This window comes from Mustela nigripes, chromosome 15 (assembly GCF_022355385.1).
Source record: "Mustela nigripes isolate SB6536 chromosome 15, MUSNIG.SB6536, whole genome shotgun sequence".
Lineage (NCBI taxonomy): Eukaryota > Metazoa > Chordata > Mammalia > Carnivora > Mustelidae > Mustela > Mustela nigripes.
The window spans coordinates 84,919,711-84,942,218 of NC_081571.1; the positions used below are offsets into that span (position 1 = coordinate 84,919,711).

At 55.1% G+C, this 22,508-nt stretch overlaps 1 protein-coding gene across 2 annotated transcripts in view; it reads right to left on the reverse strand.

Moving 5' to 3' along the window:
* Positions 1-8,795, reverse strand: part of RASA3 (RAS p21 protein activator 3) — a 113,511-nt gene extending 104,716 nt beyond the window's left edge. For both annotated transcript variants that reach the window (XM_059377857.1, XM_059377858.1), the window contains exon 1: positions 8,637-8,795. In XM_059377857.1, coding sequence (XP_059233840.1) covers positions 8,637-8,691 — 55 coding nt within the window. In that variant the 5' untranslated portion in view covers positions 8,692-8,795. The remainder of the gene's footprint in view (positions 1-8,636) is intronic.
* Positions 8,796-22,508: the final 13,713 nt, after the last annotated feature.

Sequence of the window (22,508 nt, forward strand, 5' to 3'; positions counted from 1 at the left end):
CCAAAGACCATGGGAAAACCAGCCAGGTCACAGCACATACCCCAGACCTCAAAACAAGTAGAGGGCTTGGCCAGGTCCCCTAGGGTCTTCACACTGATGGGTTTTCCAGAACCAACTCATATTCCTGGATCTCTGTCTGACCCCAGACTTGGAAAGCCCCAGTTTAGCTGGGCCAAAATAAGCAGGTGCCCCGAGGCTTAGGGGCCTGGGGCTGACCTACCCTCTGAAGCATCCGAGTTTAACGGTCCCACTGGACCCATCTTCCACCTGCCGCAAAGCCACGCCTTCTCTGCTGGCCTCGCCCAGAGAGCTTTCCCTGCACTAGCTAAGGTCGGCACCTGGGTGGGGGGGGCACCCAGCCAGGAGGAGGGATGATCAGACAGAAGCCGGAGGGCGGGAGTCAGAGAGAAGAAGGGCTGCCCACGAGGACGCCCTCTTCTGAAGCAGGTCTCAGGTACCCGACTCAGCAGGGAAGTGGGTCAGCGGGCTCTGAGCCCCTGGTAGCCACACGTTCGTGCGACAGGCTCACTCTGCTGAGTAAGCCCCCTCGGTGCTCATTTAAGGGTTCGCTAAGGAGGAAGGCATGGGTGGGAAGCAGCTCTCTCCTGTCTGAGGAAGTAATTGGGTACCACACCCAAGGAGGCAGTTCCACCCGAACCACAAAAGTGCTGGGTCTTGGACGTGGCAAGTCCGTCACAACCCAACTGGGCAGCCACAGGCTCTCTCGCTAAATGTGCTTTGGGAAAAGTCACCAGCTTCTCTGAGCCTCAGAGGTGGGAGCTGGTTAGAGTATCTGTCCTGTGCACTGCACAGAGTCGTTAGAAGATCGAACAGTGTGTTTGCAGCTCCCTAACCAGTGACCAATCCGGTGGAGTGAAAACAGACAAAATCAAACAGACCTTCTGCTCTTGTACCTCCCAGAAGTGGATTCAGGACTGAAAACAGAAACCACAAGAGCTAAAAAAGGAAAACGAATCAGACGAAAGGAAACATACAACAAAGCCACAGAGATCTCAAGGCACACGTCACAGTCCTCACCCACAGGGTGCACTTTTATTAGGATGGACAGGACGAGAAAGGAGGAATCAGCCCTAACCCAGCCAGCGCACGAGACAACTGGCCCACACGGAGGGCACACCTAACTGGGCCCACACTGTATCTCAGAAAATCGTGGCGTCCCAAAGGTCCAGAAAGAAATACACAGATGACGAGCACTCTCAAGTCTGCTAAATGTCCAGAAGACTCCAGAAGCCGGACCCTATCCCAGGAGGCTGCTCACCCTAGGACTGAGAAAGGGGGAAGATGGTTCTCAAGAAAAGCCTGGTGACTGGGTCCTGCTCCTGGTGCGAAGGGGGCCCCGGAGGCACCTGCAGCTGCAGAGGACACGGGGGCTTGCCGGCCGAGGGGAGAGCAGCCCAGCCACGGTCTCCAGGCCGAGTTACCCCTGAGTCTAAGAAGGATCTGGCCACTTCGCTTACCTTTGGGTTTTATCCCACTGGCAACTGGGGGCCAACGCAGAATAATGCTTCACATTATTCATGTGTTCCTGTTTCTTCACAGGAACAGAAACAATGTGAAGAGAAAAAACAGCCACAAGAGCCATTCCTTGACAGACTAAGGAGCGAAGGGTACTGTTCTGTTTCTAGAAAAAGTTCTGTTTTACTGCGTAACTTGAGCACAGCCTCCAGCCTCCTTCAGAGGAGTGTGCTGCCCTCACCACGCAGTTCAGATGAGAGAAGCACCACGTGTGGTTCGTGTGTGAGATGCACCGCGTGTGGTTCAGATGTGACATGCAGAATAACTGACCAGCTGTATCGGGATGCAGCAGTCCCCAGAGAGGGGTTAAGCTTACTGGAAAACTGAAACCAGGGGCACCTTCGTGTCTCAGTCAGTTAAGCATCTGACTCTTGATTTCCGCTCCGGTCATGATCTCAGCGTCCTGAGATCAAATCCTGGGTCAGGCTCCTCACTGGGCAAGGAGCCTGCTTCTCCCCGCTCTCTCGCTCTGCCCCTCCCTGCCCACAAGCGCTGGTGCGCACACTCATGTGCTCTTTCTCTTTCTAAAAAAAAAAGGAAACCGAAGCCGGCAATGTGAAATTTCAGAACGGACAGACCCACAGCCCCGGGGAGTCCAGCCCTGAGCAGAAACACACCTCGTCACACAAGGAATCACTATCTTTGGCCCCACAGTCAGCCTGATGGCCCACCGCCCCTAGCAAAGACAAAACACACACGCCAACCAGAAGCTGTCCAGACGCCGAGGCCCGCGTGGGCCCGAAGGTTGACCCGACGACGCTTGTGCGCGGCCGGGGCCGCTCCTCTCCTGACTTCGAAGGGCGGGAACGGGACCCGGACTGCGGGAGCCCGAACGTGCTCACCGGCCGTGCCGCCGCCTCGCGCCCCGAGAACAGTGCCGGCCGCCTGCCGGGGAGGACGCGGCCTCAAACTCCGGCACCGGCGCCGGCTCTCCCGGTCCGAGCGACCCAGGACGCTCACCCGCCGCCCGGCCCTGCGCTCCCACACCTGCCGGCAATCGAGGCCAATCATTTTACCTTGCTGGGCCTTTCCTCTCCGAAAGCTTATTCTTTCACTTTTAAGACTGTGATTTCTAAGCTCTTCATATGCCCGTCTCCGTGCGTAATTCTACGTGTGCCTCACGGGGATGCCCTCGAGCTGCTCTTCCCCGCCGGCCTCTGCCTCCGTGCTCCCCGCTCCGGCTGGCGGGCTGTGGGGCCTCCATGTCCAGGGCCGCGCGTGCGGCTCCGTTTGACTGTCTTTGAGGGGTGACCTTGGCTAGATTTTTCTGTGTTTTGTTTTTCTTTCTAGGCCTGCCCCTTGGAGCTTCCCGCGTGTCACCCAGGCCGGCCTGGCTCTGACTCTTCCCTCTGGAAGCTGCATGGACACCCACACGCGGGGCCCCACAGTTCAATCACCCTTTCAGCCGCTGTTTGCTTTGTCCACTCGTGTCCATTCACCAGCAGATCACCTCGTGGGCCAGATCCCTCCGACACACGACTACCTGCTGCTTAGTGCAGAGCGGTCCATCACGGGGTACGCCCCACCCCCCCAGTGCAGACACAGGGTGCGGAAGACCAGACCATCAGGGAAGACCCCTGCTCAGGCATGGCGGTCCCGCTCTGTTCTCGAGCCTCAGACCTTGCAGGAGCAGCCGCCCTGCGAGACAGGACATCAAGTCCCCACAAGGCTCACCCTGAGGCCGGAGGACCAGCCACACACAGCGCCGGCCATGCCAGCCGCGCTGGCCACCACACTGTGACCCCAGGGGCATCTGTGCAGATCTACACCACACGCTGGCTGCCCCCTTCTCAAAAACTCAAGGCCGGCTCACAGCCACTTTCTCCCAACGCCTTTCCTGACCTCGCCCACATGCAAACACACACCTGAAGTCCAGCTCTCTCTTAACCGATGCGCCCAGCTACAGTGGGAACGCCACTTTGTCCCACGACTAACAGAACAGCCACAGACTGGCCTGGAAGTCACCCCTTCCTGTCTAGAGGAATGGGCGTGCCCTTGCTCACACAGGCTTACTAGCACCACAAAAAAGGCCTTACTCTCCACTTGGACAGAGAAACTGAGGCAAACAGGGTTTAGAAGATTTGCCTCAAGTGGTAGAATTAGTGAGAAGGACAGTCTTGGGTCCGGGCCCCCAGGTGCTGTCAGTCACGCCTGCCTCTCCTCGCAGGCTCCTGGGGGCTCCTGTCCCTCCCACGGCCTGACTGACGCTCTGCCTGAGCCTCGGACAGCAGGAACCCACCTCCAGGGTCACTAGGAGGGGGAGGTGCACTCGCAGCCTCACTTGCAAGGCAACACGCAAACCTCAGCTCTCAGGTGTTCGCAGCTACTGCTTCTGTTTGCTTCCAGCAAATACATCCGTCTCCTCTGCAAACATGACGAAAACGTGACAAGCCGATGCTCTGATTCCCCGATGCCTTCAGGGAGGTGTGACTGCCTATATATCAGAGGCCTCACTCGTTTCAGAGAAGCAAATCTGAACGCTCCTTCCAAATGCGACATGCCGCCCACGTGAGTCCGCCACAGGGATCCATGCTCTGCTCACCTGGCGATGCCTTTTCCCAAAGCGTAAGTGTTGCCAGTGGCCCTGCTCAACAAACCATCCCTGGATTTCTGTTCAAGACCACATCTCTGCAATTCCTCGCCTCTTCAACATCCGCCCCGGAAGCCCCAGGCAGTGACTACAAGGCTCAGGACAGCAAGGGCAGGGCCCTGGGCCTCCAGCCGCTGGAGACGGTGGTCGCAAGACCATCAGCATCAGCGTAAACCCCAGCTCCACTTGTACAGGCTCAGTGAGTCTGGGCAGGTAAACAAAGTTATGTGGGTCTCCCTTCCTCAACTTCGACGTCGCAGACTCGTGAGAACGTGCACGAAAATGACATAACACCTGCAAACCAGATCCCAAGAGTCTGCAACTCTGCCCACACCACACACGGGCACAGCAAGCCCAGCCCTTCCCATGTAAAACCCAGAGACGCGAACTAAAATCACACTTGGCCCCTGAGCCCGGCTGCTCCCCAGACATACCCCAGATCTGCACACTAGCCCTTGGGGGTTAAAAATAGCACAGGCAGCTAGCTGAGCTCGGTTAATAGAATATCCAGGTTAATTTTAGCATCAGAGTGCTCAGGGGAATACAGAATCCCTGATGCCAAGAGCCGTGTGTGGCCTGCCCCTTCTCCCACTGTCAGACACACACAATGAAAAAGCCAACACACTGATGTCTCTGCCTTATATTCACAAAGTGTTTTCTCTCATTGGGAAAACCACATATTCCTACCCTGTGAAGACCCTACCACCAACAATAACTGCTCTAACTTAGCAAGCAGGCGGCCACCGCCTCTGACCCTTACAGGACCCTGTGAGGAGCACAGTATTGCTTCCCATGTAGGAAATCTGGTTAAAGATCCCACGTTTAACAGAGCCCCTGTGGTCTGGGCCATCTCCACCACACCCCTCCAAAGCAGCCATCTAGCCAGGGAGGTGCCGGCCAGAGACCCTCCACCACCATTTCCTGCTCCCGCCTCCCTCAGTTCCCTGCCGAGGGACGTCCCTTTCTGGTGGGATGGTGTCTGTGTCTGGCTGGAGGGAAGGCACAAGGCTGGGGCGGGCTCGCCTGGGCCCACAGCACCAACACCCTGCAGGGCCATGTTTTCCTGAGTGGGAGGAGCTATCAGGTCTGGTGTGCCGTCCGTCTTCTCGGCCGGACAAGTTGTAATCTTACAGAGCAGGAACGCTGACAAAGTGCTCGGAGCCCAGCGGAGCCTCAGAGGCTCCATGGAGACGGAAGGGAGAAGCAGGGAAGAGGGAATCCGGTGGCAAGGAATCAGGTGCAGTGGCCTCACACAGCACACACATGCCCACACACCAAGCAGATCCAAACTGGGCCCTCAAGCCTGATCATGAAAACCATTAACAGGGCAAGGGGGCTTTTCTCACTCTTGAGTTCAAGGATAGGATTTTTTTTTTTTTTTAGCTCAAGAGAAAAACCTTTGTATATTGCTCTTTATTGAACATTTTATAAGGATAAGATGACACTTTTAAAAACCAGAGGTAACTTTTATGGGAAAAGAACATACCCCGGGAAGCAAGGCTATACCACAATGCTTAAAGGGGCGTCGTGTCCAAAATAACACAGAAGAGCTCTGGCTGTGGTCCCCGGCACACTCCCTACCCACAGCCGTCAAGCTGCTTCCCCTCCGGCACCAAGGCCCTGACTCATGGAAAGTCAGAGAAGCAACTTCCTCAAAGTTACCACCTCAGAGGAAGTGCATTTGGCCTTCGCCCACAAGAGACACTAGTACAAAAACAGTAACAACTGTTCCCAAAGGTAGACAATGTTTTAGATTTTTAAGTGTGTGGAAGAAGTACCAAAACACCTGCAAGGTTTCAGTGGAGAAAGCAACAGGCTCTTCAAGACAAGGACTCCAAACAGTTACAGTAAAGATGCCTCAGTCTGATTTGGCTTTTGCAAAAGGTGGGAGGGCGAGAGAACGGGGGAGAGAAAGGACCAGATTCTTCCCACTGTCCCCAGCCTTCGCCTGTCAACCAGACAAGGACCACCACACAGTCCAAAACGATTTAAGAATTAAAGGCCAAGCCCTGATACCTAAAACACTCTTCATTCCCCCAAAAATGTTCTGCCTTTTTTCTTAGCAACAGTAGTGACATTGCTTACTGGTCTAACTTCAGGGAGAGTTTTTCTTTCTCTGTTTTCTGACAGCGAGGGGTGCGTATTAATGCAAGCCAGAACAATCCCGTCTTGTACACCCCCACCGGATGCAGCAGACAATTACTGCCTGCATTTTGCAAATGGAAAAATGAGGCTATGGATGGGGAGGCCACTTGCTCTGGGTCAGCTAGCCGGCCAAGAGCACACGGGCGTGCGGCCAGCTAGCCCGGAGACTAGGTTTGGAGATGAATGGACGGCCTGGCCAGTGTGTCCCCGAACGAGGAGAGGCCAGTGTGCATGTGACCATGTGTGTGTATGACTCATGCATGTCTGCTCCTCTCCCAGATCAACTCTGGCGTTTCTCGTCATCTTGTGCCTTTAAGACCAGGGCATTCAGGCAAGTCAGAGGCAACACTGGCCACAACAGACAACTAAGGAGAGAAATCAAGAGCTCAGCACACCACGTTCCATGTCCAGAACCATCCCGATCCCATTCTATTAACAGGCTCTCCCTCGACTCAGATGAGACTAAGCCCCAACCCAGTGCACCCAGTTCACCCTCGGGGCTGCAGCCCAGCCTCGAACTCAGAAGCCCAAGCTGAGACCACCCAAACACAGAAGTATGCCCTGCCGTGCTGTGTATAGCCCCTTGCTCTCTGACCGCCACCCCGATAAAAAGGGGAGACACTGTATCTCCCTCTTACAGCTCAGCATTGTGCACTGTGATGAGGACCCTCAGAGGAGAGACAAGAGCTTCTTGGAGATGGAACAACACCCAGGGAGTTGGACGCTGGTGCTGTCCCCACTGCTATAGCCCTCAGATCTGGAGAAGGGGCTCCAAAGCTCCCAACAGCACCTTTTCCCCTGGGGGTTAGAGATGGCAGATGCTTCCATCACTGCACTACTCCAAAGCTGAGCTGGGTGGTTCTCTCCCTCGTTGAAAGTGGAACACAAAGCACAGAAAGCCTAACCAAGCGCTGTCTCCGAACCCTCTTCCTTCCACAAGAGGCCCCTCTCTTTCAGATCCAGAACCCACCCACAGACAAGGCCAGTGGGGCTGCTCTCCCGCATCTCCGGGGGTCTCCTCAGTCCCCTGCTTCCTGTACTGTACCACTCTGGAAAGAAATCAACACTACTGTTCCAGAACTCTCCTGGAATTGAGTGTCAGAATGGCAGTGCCTGGCCTGAACCACAAGGTCCTCAGACCCACTCCTGCCTGCTGTACGCAGAAAGCCTGGCACTCTCCTCCACAACCAGACCCCCATGCCAAGGTCCCCCTCCTGCTCCCTTGATCCAGGAAGCATCTGGAACCCTCGGGGTGATGTCCCTCACACTCCCGGACGATGAGTGAGGGCTCTGGGCCGGAGGACCGTGGCAGAGGCAGTGTGCCTGCCCCCGGTTCAGCGGCTGGGACGGTGGAATCTCTCAGTACGAAAGTGACAGCAGATTTCACCCAAGTGCACACGAGAAATTGGCTGCAGGCAGACTCGAGCCTGAAGATCTGCTACATCCAGTCCCGGTGCTTCTCCGCCAAGTATCCACAGTGTCTCAGCGATGATCCCCGAACCAAAATAAAGCGGACAGGAAACGACACGCGGATTGGGGCGGCTGGAATTCCTCCGGCAGCATCAAATGTCATCAACAACGGACAGTCCCTGGGTGCCTGGCTCTGTTCCCAGCGGCCCCTTTTCACGTGGGGCAGAGCAGGGACCGCGGACGCGAGGGGACCCCGAGGTCGGGCAGCACTGCGGGTCCGCCGAAGGCTGTTCTCTCTCCCGGGACGTTTACCGCATCGCTGTGCGACAGTCACTCCGGACAAGGATCTCGTTTTTAGGAGGCAAAGCACTTGCCCACCGCCCTCCGGAGACAAACAGCGGCGGGCAGACGCGGGCCTCTCGGGACGGCCCCAGCAAGTGCGGACGAGCCTCCAGCCCCCCCCCCGGAATCCGCACATCACGCCCTCCCCAGGCCCGCACGGCGACGCGGCCTGCAGGGCGGGCGCCGGTGGCCCTGAGCCCCTCCGGCCGGGTCTCCGCGGAGCGGGCCGGGGCGCTCCCCGCCTCCCCGCGCGAGCAGCTGGGGTCGGGCGCGCAGCGCACATCCGCCGCGGGCCGCGCACGCACAGCCGCGAACACGCACAGCCGCCCCCGGGGCCGCGCGCCCCGCACCGCCCGCAGCCGGAGCCGGGCCCACGCCCCCGGGGCACGCGTGGAGGGAAGCGTCCCGGGGCAGCCGCGGCGCGGAGACGCGACCCCGCGGTCCGCCCAGCCGCCCGCGGACACGCACGCCCGCAGGCTCCCGCCGCGTCCCGCCGCGTCCCGCCCCGCACCGCCCCGCACCGCCCCGCACCGCCCCGCACCGCCCCGCACCGCCCCGCACCCGCGTCCGCGCTGCCCGGCCCGCCGCCGGGGAGGGGGCGCGCGGCGCTCACCGATCTTGATCTTCACGCTCTGGAAGACCCGCAGCCCCTCCTCCTCCACCGCCATGCTGCGTCGCCCGCCCGGAGCCCGCGGGCCTCGCCCGGATCCTCGCGCCGAGCCCCGCGGAGCAGCCGCAGCCCGAGCCGCCGCGCAGTCCCTGCGCTCTGCGCCAGACCCCGCGCGCCTCCGCCGCCCCGCCCCGCCCACCGGCCTGCCCCGCCCCGCCCACCGGCCTGCACCGGCTCCCCATTGGCCACGGCTCCAGAGAGGCGGGGCGCTACGGTTCCGCCCGCCTCGCGGCTCCAGCTGCCCATTGGCTGAGGCCTGGGAGGCGGGAGCGAGACGGCTCCGCCCGCGGAACAGCGCCAGCTCCTCATTGGCCGAGGCTCGGGGAGGGGCGGAGTCGGTCTCGGGAGGGCTCGGCAGGGACCGGCGGGGGGGGGACGCGGAATGGGGAAGACTGCGCCGGGAGGCGAGAGAAGGGATGGAGAGCCGGGGGCGGGGGAGGCCCGAGGACACGGCGGGGGGAACCGGGGGAGGGGATGGGGGGACCTGGCTGGGGGTGGGGGTCGGGTGGGGGAGCCAGGAGGGGGGACGGGGAAACCGGGCGGGGAGGGGCTGAGGAGGGGGAGACCCCGGTGGGGGACCCGCTGGGGGGCGGGGCGGGGCGGGGCGAGGAGGTGGAGGAGGCCGAGGAACCAGAAGCGGGAATGGAGGAAATGAGGGGGGAGGGGAGCGAAGATTGGGGGACCCCGTGCGGCGAGGGGCCCAGGATAGAAGGAAGCCAGACGGGAGGGCTGGGGGTGTAGCCGGGCAGCGGAATGCAGTGGGTCCGGGGCAGGGGCACGGGGGAAGGAGGGCGACCCTGAGGCTTGGAAGAGCGTCGTCTAGATTAATGTTCTCAAAATCCTGAATCCCAGACATCCCTAGATCGTCTGGACCTGAGAGGCGTCCCACCTCGTGCTACAGACAAATGCTCCCTCTGTTTGCTGGTGACTGCAGAGACCTGTGCGGGACGGTGGTGCGCCGGGGGCCTCCAGCCCCACACCTCCACCGCGTCACCATCTCCCCACTGGAGACGGGCCGGATCAGACAAAGGAAGGTCTTTTCTGCAAAGGAGCCTCACAACCAAGGGGTGTGCGCAAAGGGCTGGAGGAAATAAACCCCAAACCAGATCCAGAGAACGTTGGCTTTGGGCAGGGAGAACAAAAAGGTAGATCAGGTTAGGGGTCATTCAATTATGGGAGAGGATTTGGCACTTGGCAAGTACCCCACGCCTCTGGTGGCCTTGGGAAGCTCAGAACAAGTGATATCCCACACTAAGTGGGGATGCCATGGACATGGCAGACAGCAGGTTAAAGCATCGCAATGCTCAGAGAAGCAGCTCAGGAGAGTAAATACACTCCTCTGACCTGACCGGGAAAGCTAGTTGCAAACTAGGTTTCCTGCAAAGCCTGGAGGGCACTTCATGACAAAAGTGGTGAGGACTGAGTGAGAGTCTCCGCAGGAGGTGGCCATTGTAGGCCTGACCTGAGGGTACAGATGCCAGCACTGGGCTCGCTGATAGCCATGCCGGTGATCAGATAGTGACATACTAGAGGCCAAGCACTGAGGTTTCACCATCAGAAGCAAACCAAGTGCTATCACATACTGAGCCGCAGGACTGGAGGGGCAGCTGGGGCGCTGTGAACTGCACAGGGCCGCTGAGATGGTCCACCGGACATGCTGTCAGAAGCAAGGCAGTTGCCAGCCGGTAAGAGGTGGTTCCATCCGTACAGCCAAAAGCAATCAAAGACAGGTATCAGTAGCTGAAGAAATGTGCCCAATAAGACATCACAGTCCCTTGCCCAGTTTTCAGATGTGAGCCTGTTTTCATCCTCAGAGCCCACCAAGTGGGGGAGATAAGCTGGCAACACGTATGCATGGTGAGGGTTCCCCTAGGACACCTCGGCCCAGCAAAGGCACCTGTGGCCATTTACCTAGACATTTCAAACACGCCTGGGCTTCAAGTCATGAGACACAGGGACCCAATGTGTAGAAAAAGATTTGTGAGGTCCAGGGAATGAGTGGAGCCCAGGCCCCAGCAGGACTAACAGTGAACACGCCCGCCCCCACCAACCAGTTACCACTGATTTCCTCTGGCACTGAAGGTATAACTGACACAGACCTAGGTGACAGTGGCCAGAAAGCTCACATCGGTTCCTTGCTGTGGGGGTGAGGAGTCATCCCAGGACGGAGGGCCAAGTCGGGTGCTAGGATGGAAAATAAAAACAATAACACACCTGGGGAAACAGACCAAGACTGCCCTTAAAGACCTCATGGGCTATTTAATTGGCCAGTTCCCCCCTCTGATACCAGATGTGTTCTGGGTGGTGACAGTAGACCAGCTCAACCTCACAGCAGTCCCAGCTGTAGCCACTGTGCCACCTCAGCCTCTGGCCAGGGTGTGTGGCCATGGAGCCAAGATGTCCACAGAGCAAGATGTCCACGCTTCACCACCCTCAAGAAGGAGAATCTTAAGCAATTTACATCACATGGTGTAGACTAACCCATAATCTGCCCCACTGGGAGGCTTTCCTGCCCTCTGTTACAATATAGTCCAAGGACACCTAGACCATCCGAACAGGCTTCAGAATGTTAACTTGGGGGTACCTGGGTGCCCCCCAAGTTAGTTGATTAACTGTCTGCCTTCAGCTCTGACTCGATCTCAGAGTCCCAGAATGGAGATCCACGTCGGGCTCTCTGCTCCACAGGGAGTCTGCTTCTCCCTCTGCCTCTGCCTGCCTCTCTGCCTGATTGTTCTCTCTCTCTCTCTTTCAAATAAGTAAATAAATAAAATATTTTTTTAAAAAGTGGGTGCACCTGGGTGGCTCAGTCAAGTGTCTGCCTTTGGCTCAGGTCATAACCCCAGGGTCCTGGGATTGGGCCCTGTGTTTGGCTCCCTGCTCAGTGGAGAGCCTGTTTCTCCCACTCCCACTCCCCCTGCTTTCTTGCTGTCTGTCTGTCTGTCTCTGTCTGTCTGTCTGTCTCTCTCTCTGTCAAATAAATAAAGTCTTTTTAAAAATTAAAAAAGAATGTTGACTTGGTTCAGTATGTTAATGACATCATTTTAGTCTCACCAGATGAGCAAGAAGCTGGTGGTTCATTGGAGGCTTCGGTGAGACATAAGCACTCTAAGACACATGTGCTCAGAGGATGTGAGTGACTTTGTGGAGATTCAGGGGTTCCGCACATCAGTGAGGCATCATGTCCCTGAGTATGTACTTTTCTTCCTCTTAACACAGAGATCCACACAGCATACTTCTAGAATTCCTCCCTCAACAAAACTCAACCTCCTAAGAAATGTGCAGTACCATGTCTTCTCAAAAATGTTCTGCACAAAGGAAGTGATCATTAATTTTCTAAATTAAAATCTGTTCTTTTAGAGTTTTGATGGAAAGGAACAGGAAGACAGGGGCACTTGGCTGGCTCAGTCGGTGATGGGTAAGAGTCTTGATCTTGGGGTTGTGAGTTTGGGCCCCACATTGGGTGTGGAGCTTACTTTAAAAAAAAAGAAAGAAAGAAACAGGAAAACATTGGGGGATTAAAGGAAGATGAGGGTTTTGTTGAAAGTCCCTATAATCTCCTTTGTTTGTAGCACAGTCACACTTTCTCTCTTTGACAGAATCCTCTTCTGCACTTCCCCCAAAAATATTTCTTGAAAAGTATCAATCTATCAATAAGTAGATATTTATGAATTGCTAAGACATCATAATTACATCATCTATTATTCATATTTGACCAAAATACTTTCAAAGGATTTGAAGTGGCATAAAATAAATGACCAGTCTATAACAGAATGATTTTTAAAGGGGCAAAGAAAGCACTGAAGGAAGAAGCTGTTGTGTCAAATGTCGACAGTGGAAACGGCCACAACCACAAGTGTAAAGCTCCACTCCGAGTTTCCTGGTAGTCAAGGTGAAAAAGAACATATGGAAATGTGGCATTTCATATCAGTTATATTATCTTATAAACGGAAGTATATTCGTTTTTCTGGAACAACATAGCCAACTAAACAATATGGAGTTTTTTTCCCTGGGGATATTCAGCACGTTAGGGAAGGAGGTTTCCAATCTCAGGGACTGACCTTTGTGGACATGCTCATGGCAGTGGCGGGCAGACAGCAGAAGCTCCGCTAACACTTGTGGACTAGATGTACTGGCTTCTCCCGCTGCCTCATGGAGAACTCAGGGACATACCGTTAATCCATAACTCTCGGGTAAGGTCTGCTCAGGCTCTCAGGAGTCACGGAGTGCAGCTCTCGAGGCCTGAGCATCCAGGAGAGAGGGCTTTCCGAGAGTCTAGACGGACAAGCCCTGACACACCTTTGAAGAGCATTTCTCAATATTAGTTGCTTGGGCCACAAAGAGGACAGAAGCCGGACAGTGGACACATCTACACTAAGATTCCTTCAGGATGCTTAGAGCCCAGACGGTGTGTGGCTGGTAGAAAGCAGGCCTAGTGCTCCAAGAGCAAGTGGGCCGAGCGTGGACACTTGGCCCATCCACCCTGAGGAGGCACCAGTAGGCCCGGCTTTGCACACCACCAGCCCTTGGGGAGCACAAAGGCCACGCACCTGCCCTCATCACAGCGAGGCAAGGAACTGTGCACCTGGAAACGGGAAGGAAGGGACATCTATCTGACTGGAAGTGGAGAAAAGCAAGTGGGATATTTTCCAGTCTCTCCTCCTGCTGTGGCAATTGAAGACGCCTTTTGAAACCCAGAGATAAGAGGGAAGTGGCCGGGATCCCTGAGTCACGCTGGAGGGCCGCCGGCATCTGCAGCCCGGAAAGTGAGAGATCCGAAAGCGAGAAACGAACTTCCCACTTCTTATTGGGTAAAGCCAAACCGACTAAGGAATCCACATAGCCCAGACCCATGTCCTGACCAATAAAATCCTCAGTGAAGTGTATGTGGTAAAATCGACAACACAAGAAACAGCAGGAATTGTCAAGGGTGTGGGTGCAGCCACGGCAGAAAACAGCTCGGAGAGTTCTCAAGAAGACGCCGTTAGAACTACCCTAGGACCCAGCAATTGCACTACTGGATATTTATCAAAGAATACTGAATTCTACTTCAAGGGAACTCATGCACCTCAATGTTTATAGCAACATTATTTTAAAGTAATTTTTTAAAAGATTTTATTCATTTATTTGACGGAGAGACGCAGTGAGAGAGAGTGCACAAGCAGCAGGAGCAGCAGAGGGAGAAGCAGGCTCCCCTCAGAGCAGGGAGCCCGATGCGGGGCTCGATCCCAGGACCCTGGGATCATGACCTGCGCCAAAGGCAGACCCTTAACGACTGAGCCACCCAGGAGCCCCATAGCAGCATTATTTACCTTAGCGAAGATCTAGAAATAGCCCAAGTGTCCATTGATAAATGAACGGATAAAGAAGACGTGGTGTACGTATATAATGGAATATTATTTACCTGTAGAAAATAATGAAATCTCGCCATGTGCAACAACACGGATGGAGGTACAGGGCAACATGCAAAATAAGTCAATCAGAGAAGCATACATACATACCATATGATTTCACTCACGTGTGGAATATAAGACGCAAAACAAATGAGAAAAGGGGAAAAGAGAGAGACAAACCAAGAAACAGACTCTTAACTGCAGAGAACACACGGATGGTCACCAGAGGGGAGGTGGTGAGGGATGGGGGAGACAGGACAGGATGACGGAGAGCAGCACCAGGATGAGCCCCGGGGGACCCCTGGAAGCCTTCCGACACTGCACTGTAACACTGTGTTCATTAAGTGGAATTCAAACAAAGCCTTAAAAAATAAACTTTACTTGAGACGCTATTTGATTAATGTCAATGCAATATTAATCATCGTTAATATCAATCATCTGTCAATTTGAGTAATAATAAAATATAATCGCAGATGTCTAACAGATTTACTCTTTGAAGACATTTGTGTAATGTCTTGATTGCTTATTATGAAGAATATTTGCTCAAAATAACTGCTTTTTTTAATGTAATAAGACCTAACTTACTATTTTTGACCAGAATTGGCCAAATATCAGGGTATTTTTTGAAGAGAACCCTGAAGTTAGCAATTAATTAGACTCCAAATTTTATCTTCTTAGCTTTGGTAGGAATATATGTATTTTTTTCCTTTTAAAATCTCCATCAAGGGGCACCTAGGTGGCTTAGTCGCTGCAGCGTCCAACTCTTGAGTTCGACTCAGGTCATGATCTCAGGGTTGTGAGATCAAGCCCTCATTTGAGCTCTGCATCCACTATGGAACTTGCTCAAGATTCTCTCTCTCCCTCTCCTTCTGCCGCTCTCTCTCTCTGTAAGGAAAAAAAAAAAAGCCTCCATCAATCCCAAACCCCAACCCTAACCCAACCCTGTCCCAGAAAAAGCTCAAAGGAAAAGGGTTCCTGATTTACACCATTTGGGATGGGGATTCGCTGTCAATCGAACAATCAAACTGTTCTGACTCTCAAAACTTAGCAGGATCATGGCACAAACTCCAAAGGAGAAAAATCCCAGGGCTCTGGAAAATTTGTCTGACCCACAGACATGTCCTCCAGGGAACCAGCACTGGAGACCCAGAGCAAGTGTAGCAGCAAGTCTCAACCTTTTGCCCACATGGTCCCGTCAGGCAAACTGATAGTGTCAGTGCCCAGGAAGAGCTGGTCTTTTTGTAAGACATTAGATTCAGAGACCCAGGGTAATAGGAAAGACTTTAAAGGGGCCAAAATGGGGGCACATGGGTGGCTCAGTCAGTTGGGCACCGACTCTGGGTTTCAGCTGGGTTGTGATCCTGCGGTGGTGAGGACAAGTCCCGCACTGGGCTTGGTGCTTGGTGAGGAGGCTGCTTCAGAGTCTCTCTGAAATAAATAAATAAATAAATAGATTGAGTAATTAATTAAGTCTTTAAAAAATAAAAGGGCAAAAATATACATGTGTGCCCATCATTATAACAAGTATTTTTATTTCTTTGCTCCTGTCAAGGTTTTATTAGTATTTACATACAATCCCACACAGTGGCCCTAGAATTGGAACGGTAACTCTGTTTAGCAATTCATTTATTCAGCCTTTAGTGAGCGCCCAGCATGTCTCTGGAAGCTGCTGGGCGCTGTGGGAATATGGGAGAAACACAACACACCCCTCACCCCAGGGCCTTGAGTCACCCACACAGTTTCTGTGCCTGTGCTCGGCTCAGTGTGGACCCGCAAACCAGAGAAACAGAAGAGAAGGTCCAGGGAGCAGGGCCTCTCCTTAGCGGGAAAGTGCCTCCCCTCATCCGGGAAAGCCCTCCTGGGATGTCGGAGCCGCACTCCCCAGGCCTCAGGGCATGGGCGGCACCAGGGGGAGTGGATGGTGGCGGCCACTGAGAAGGAAATCTGCCAGAGTGCGTGTTACCGTGTTACCGGGGCCAGTGACCGCAGAGAGGAAGAAGGACAAAGCTGGGCGCTCGGGAGCAAACACAGGACGCGCGGGTGTGGGTACCTCTCCTGTACCTTCGAGCATGAAAAGTGAGGACGGACACAGCTGGACCCCACGCGCGGGCTGTGACGTTCCGCTCATTGTCAACTCTTCCAAACACTCTGATGTGAACCTAACGGTCGCCGCAGGTTATTTCTAAGTGTCTTTGTGAAGTGGGGACAGGTCCACTTTGTGAAGTGGGCCAGCGCGGTCAGACCAGACTCCGCCAGCCCCCCTCCCCCTACCAGGGCTCCTAGTGGCTTTTTCGTCTCCCCCTCCTCCCCCCGGAAGGGTGGGGCTCCTTCCTCCCCAGCTGGAGGATGCTGAGCCCCAGGTGTCGAGAGCTCCCCGTCCCCCTCAGCCCTCCCCTTGCTCGCTGCCACGGGCCCCCACCCCTGTCCTCCCAGCGGTGCTTGGAGCCAGTGCTGAGTGTGGCCTCTGGTGCCCAGGGTGACCATGGGCCCACGTTCCTCTGCAAAGACAAAGCCACTAGGGCTCCCTGAGCCTGTGAGAGATCTGCAAACCCAGAAACAGCCTCCAGCCTGTCCTTGCACAGCCGGGGGGGTCCAAACTCCACTCAACAACAAAGAGGAAAAACCTGCTCACGTGAATGAGGACAGCCTGTCACACGGGCCTCATGACTCCTTTTAGACGGCACTGCGGAGTGACACTCTGTGGAGGGGGAGAGCGGACAGGGGCTGTCCAGGGTCGGGGAAGGGGGCGGAGGGACCCTGTGGATGGAAATGGTCTGTGTCTTGGCAGCGCCGGTGGCCCCGGGAATCCAGGCGTGACAGAGTCGCACAGATCTGAGCGCACACGCGGGTGCACCAGAGCGCGCCGTCTGCGTCGGTGGGATTGGCTGGAGGCTGTCTTGGCTGGGATCTTGGATACAGGCAGCACAGTGCCACAAGATGTGGCCAGTGGAGGGAACGGTGGCCAGCACCGGGGATCTTCGTGTTACTCCTCATTGTGCGTGTGAATCTGCAGTCCTCTTGAAAGAAGAAACCCCGAAGGAAGGACAATACGGCAGTGACTGTCTCCCCTGCAGCAGCCTCACATGGGCCGACATCCTCTCCTGTGGGGGGGCTGGTTGCTGGTTCCCCACAGGAAGGGCGTGACCTCTTGTTTATCAGTCGCACCTGAGGAAGCGGTGCCCTCTGCCCTCGGGGTCCTCGCTCGCAAACACTGCGGGGGGGTTTGACCGCAGCCGACCCAGTGCACCAGGGAAGGGTTCGCCCCCAGCCCCCCGCAGAGCCGCCCCGGGAGGGCAGGCAGACAATCCCAGGCTCCTTGCCCCAGAGCGCCACCCTCCTAAGTGAGGTTACAGCCTGACCAATGGGTGCGGCGGCTCCAGTCACTCTGAAACCCACAGTGCGCAGAAGCGCAGCCGGTGGTCCCGATTCCAAGAACTGCTCAGACTTCTTAGTAAAGACCCACAGACATGAGTACATTTCAGGTCATGACCTGATAGACTCTCACAAATTTTATGAGATAATACCTATCCTGACTAGATATAACGTGTCCTAAAATTTTATATTCTATTCTGGCTTCGCTTAAACTCCTTGTTTGTTTGATTGGGAATTGATTTCGGGATCCTCAGTCAGGGAGTGAGCCGCTGGAGTGCGGGAGGGACCCGCCCACAGGACCCAACCAGTACATTTTCAGGAGTTTTGCCAGCTGATAACTGAACAATTATTAAAAATTGAATTACACAGGCTTACAAAGCTTACAAAACCACGCTCTTGACGCTCATTACGTGGTGGAAACGCTACACGAGACGGTCACTTGCTTCTCTTCCCGCCTTGCAGAGTTCACACCGTGGAGGCTGACGAGCTCCACGCACTCCTGCCCTTCGTTTCCGGTCAGCTCTCCGGCCCTTCTCAGCAGGGGCCAGCTGGGAGACTCCGTCTGAGGTGCCCTCCACTACACAGCCCCTTCCCCTGTGCCACCCTACCTTGTGCTTGATCCTGAAGACAGGAGAGGGGGGTCGTTGGAGAGTCCAGGGCCCGGGACCAGCTGGTGTCTGAGTGGGAGTGTGCCCTCTCTTCCCATTCTAGGTCCTGTGCGGCCACCAAAAGTCCTGCCTCTCACCCCAAACCGCCGGTCAGGGCTGTCCGCATGCAGTCAGATGGCGAGACTCCGGGGCTGGAAGCAGAGCCCTCTCCCATGCAGGCCTCATCATCCTTTCTGAGATGTAGACGTGTGGTGGGGAGTGGGTCCCAGGACCCGCAGTCCGCCGGGCGCTGCTCTTCTTGGCCAGGCAGCTGATGCCCAGGGACAGTCATGGAGACCCAGCACCCAGCTCTGGGGAGGTGCGGGGCTGTTTGCTTTCAGCCTGGCCTGCTGGTGTGGACTTCTCCTTGGCGTGCTTCTTCATTCGCTCTCACAGACTTATCCCAGACGTGTTATTAGGAGGTGGGGAACACAGAGCTCTTACAACCTTTCCTCCAAGGCTGCCCCTAAAGAAAGAGAAAATCTGATGGGAAATGCACACACGAGATGCTGGACGCAATCGGTCCCTACCTTGCAAAATACGCTTCATTGCATTAGTGCTTTTCACCCATCGCTGGTCTTTATCACTAAGGGAAGTATAAAGGAAGGTGATTCTGGTCCTACTCCTCTTTCATGAAAGCCGTCTTCATGTTCCTCCACTCGTGTCCCCGAGCAAGTGTTCCCGCCCAGTCAGAACCAAGAGCGGCGAGAACACTTTGCCACCCCTGCGGAAGCTACTAAGAATCCCGTGTGTTTCCTAACCGGGCGGGCGCTGAGGCTCTCCTCTCCTGTGCGCACGGGAAGGGGCGAGGAGGTGAGGGCGCCTTCCCACCGCCTGGCACCATTCCCTGCCTGCGTGTCACACATTTAAATAAGAGCGGACACAATTAGCAAGGCCTCTGGGGGGCAAAGTTCCGTGTGCTCCAGGGAGACCACCAGCTCGAAGCCCCTTGCCTGCCTTCACTGTTCTGCCTCTCCACCCCCCTGGGGACTGCGAGAGTCAGCAGCCTCTCGAAGCCCGGGCCACAAGGAGGAAAGGGAGCTGCCGGGCCCCCAGGACAGACCAGCCTCCTGGGCTGGAAGGCCATGTTAGGTGGCAGGAAGCCACAGGATCCCAGCGGGTACCTTCAATAAGCCAAGCTAACCTTAAGACCCCCCTTGAGGGGATGCAGAGCGGAATGTATGGTGATGAATTCACTAATGCTGGGTGCTCCCTGACCCTGCTGCCTTCTAGAGTTACCCTTGCAGTGAAGACACAGCATTGTAGGGGAGGTCTGGGGCTCATTGAAGTCCCTTGTTTAAAACACCATTTTTGTTCACCAGGCGAGAAATTTGGGATGAATTAGAGCATGGTCACCATGACCCACCCCACACAGGAACAAACATCTATTTTCCACTTCACAGTGTGAGCCGTCCTCTGGAAACTTAGCTCACGCTGTGTCAATCCTCTGCCCACACCTGAGCCTGGCCTTCTGTCCAAAATCTCAATCCCTATATACAAACAAGGCCTATGTGCTCCCGTTCTGCCATCCTCTGGCCTCACCTGCTGGCATGCCCTTTGCTATTTCTCAGGGGTCCAGGTCCATGGCCTCTGTGTTTCCCCCACGCATTTGTCAGCCTCAGGACCTTTGTACTTGCTGTTCTCGCGCTGGAGTGTTGCTCCGTAGACACATGCCGCTCTCTATTCTCCCTCTGAGATTTTGCTCAAATGATCCCTGAGAGGTTTCTCTGCTTCACGTCACATAACCGCCTCCCTGCCCCTTCGTTTTCATCTTTCCAGCTCACTGCGTTGTATCCGTGACGCTCTGAGTGCACCCACTCAGCTGTGTGTCTTAGCCACATTCATCCCGAGGTAGGACCCATGGTTCCCACTGTGGCTTCTGCAGGCTGCTGTGACTGACCAAGTCTTCTTCTTCTGCTCTGCTGTCCACAGCTGGGTTCATGCCCAGAGGCCCTGTCACCACAGTCCTTCACCCCTTTGCAAAAGGTACTGAGACCCCAAACTATAATCACACACAAAGGTCATAGAAGGTCCATATCTCATGGGGCAATTTCTCAGGTAACAGGAAATAACCTATACTATGTGCATTTTTTTGTCAAGACACCTGCGAACTAATGGGGATGTAACAAAATTTATAGGGCCAGAGTCTTTACTTTGTTTCAAATTTTCTCCTTAAGAAATAAAAAGCATCAGAGCATAAGTGGCTTAGTCAGTTAAACATCTCACTTTGGCTGAGGACACGATCTCAGGGTCCTGGGATTGAGTCCCACATCAGGCTCCTTGCTCTGCAGGAAACCTGCTTCCTCCCTCTCCTTCTGGCTGCTACTCCCCAGCTTATGAACTCGTGCTCTCTCTCAAATAAATAAAAACTTTTAAGAAAGGAAATACAACATCATAAGGGAGGTACAAATCAAAGCCACAATGATACGTCACCTTGCACTTGTTCCATGGCTAATGTCAAAAAGACAAGAAATAACAAGTGTTCCCAAAGGGAAATCAGTCAGATGGAGACCGATAGCCTATGACCTCCCCTATATGTGGGGTCTGAGAAACCAAACAGAATAGAAACAGACTCAGAAATACAAAGAACAGGACGCGTGGGTGGCTCAGTGGGTTAAAGCCTCTGCCTTTGGCTCAGGTCATGGTCCCAGGGTCCTGGGATCGAGACCCGCATCGGGCTCTCTGCTCAGCGGGGAGCCTGCTTCCTCCTCTCTCTCTGCCTGCCTCTCTGCCTACTTGTAATCTCTGTTCTGCCTACTTGTAATCTGTCACATAAATAAATAAAATCTTTAAAAAAAAAATACAAAGAACAAGGCTGCAGTTGCCAGAGGGGAGAGGGTGGGGGATGGGCAAAACAGCTGAAGGGCATTAAGGGGCACAAACTTCCAGGTATAAGTAAGTCGGGGAGATGGACAGGACGGCACAGGGAATGCAGCCGATAATATTGCACGACCTTGTGTGGTGACCGTGCTAACCGTGGTATTGTGTAATGCACAACTGTTGCATCGATACGTTGTACACCTGAAGTTGATGTAACATTGTACTGCGACTCACCTCAATTGACAAAAAGAGAGAGATCGCATTTTTGGTCACATACACGTCCCCAAAGCACCTGATTTTCTTTTCTGTCCCAGTCAAGGCATTTCAGAGAATTGTTACCAACTGGGCAGCACCCGCAACTCACCCACAAGTAAATCTGAAAATGTGATTGAGGCTGAACATCGGAATATCCTCAAAAAAAAAAATTGTGATTACCAGTGTCAGTGTGACTGGAGCCAGAGAGAGTATTTTTAATTACACAACCCTGCACTCAAGTCCCAGTGATGCCCACTACAGGCTTGTCTCCATCACTGCTGGTGGCCGAATCTGACCATTGTGTTACACGTGGGCGCTGGGCCAATGGCAAAAGCCCATTAGCCTGTGCCACCTGCTGGGGATAATGACAATGTCCCCGAGTGAGCAGAGAAGCTGTGAAGGTGGCCCCAGAGCAGCTCAGGCAAAACCGGCCTCCTGAGTTTTGGCAGATCCCAGCCAGCCCCAGCATGGACCACTCCCTTCGGCTGGGGTCGGGGGGACAGGGCTGGGGGTGGACCAGTTGCTGAGGGCAGCGTTCCACATTTTCTCCAGCAGCTGAGTTACAGAGTGGCCCCTCCCAGAGAAGCCTGGACCCTGGAGCCTCCTGAAGTAGCTTCTCTACGCCTGCACCGAGACATCCTGAAGGGCCAGATTAAAGCAGCCAGCGGGGCCCAGCCCTGGGGTTCTGAGCCCACAGGTGCAGGGGGGCCTGGAGTTCAGATTTCTGTCGCACTCCAGGAGTGGGTGACCACCAGTCCCAGTCTGCCAGGGACCAAGGGGGACCCTCAGGACGTGGGACTTCGGTGTGAAAACTGGAGCATTCCTGGGGGAAAACCAGGACAAAGCGCTCTGCCGGGACTGCATTTTGGGAGCACCCACCCGCAGTGTGTACCCTGTGAGGGGCTGAAGCTCCTGATACTCATCGTCAACACAGACGTCCCCCTTTGAGATGTAAGTGCCCAAGGAGGATAGCGGGCGGCCTGTGTCCCCCATCACAATCGCCTTCTTCCAAACAAAACTTCTTTGAATGGTCTTCAAAAGTGACTTGTCAGACATTACGCTCTCTGCTGCTGAGTCCCGGTGTCTTGGACGCTGGAGAGTCGATCCAGCCCTGGGCCGGCTCTCGACGGGCCCTGGTTTAGAAGGATGAGTGGGGCCTTCGTCTGCCCTTTCTCAGGCGGTGGCGGGGGCGCCCCGACATGGCGAAGCGGGCGCCGGGAGCACCACCGCGGAGGCCGCCCGGGAGCGGGGCGCTTCTGAGCCGGGCCGGCGCGGGGAGCTGGAGGCTGTCCTCGCAGAAGCCGGTGCAGGAAGGGAATCTGGGGCTCGAG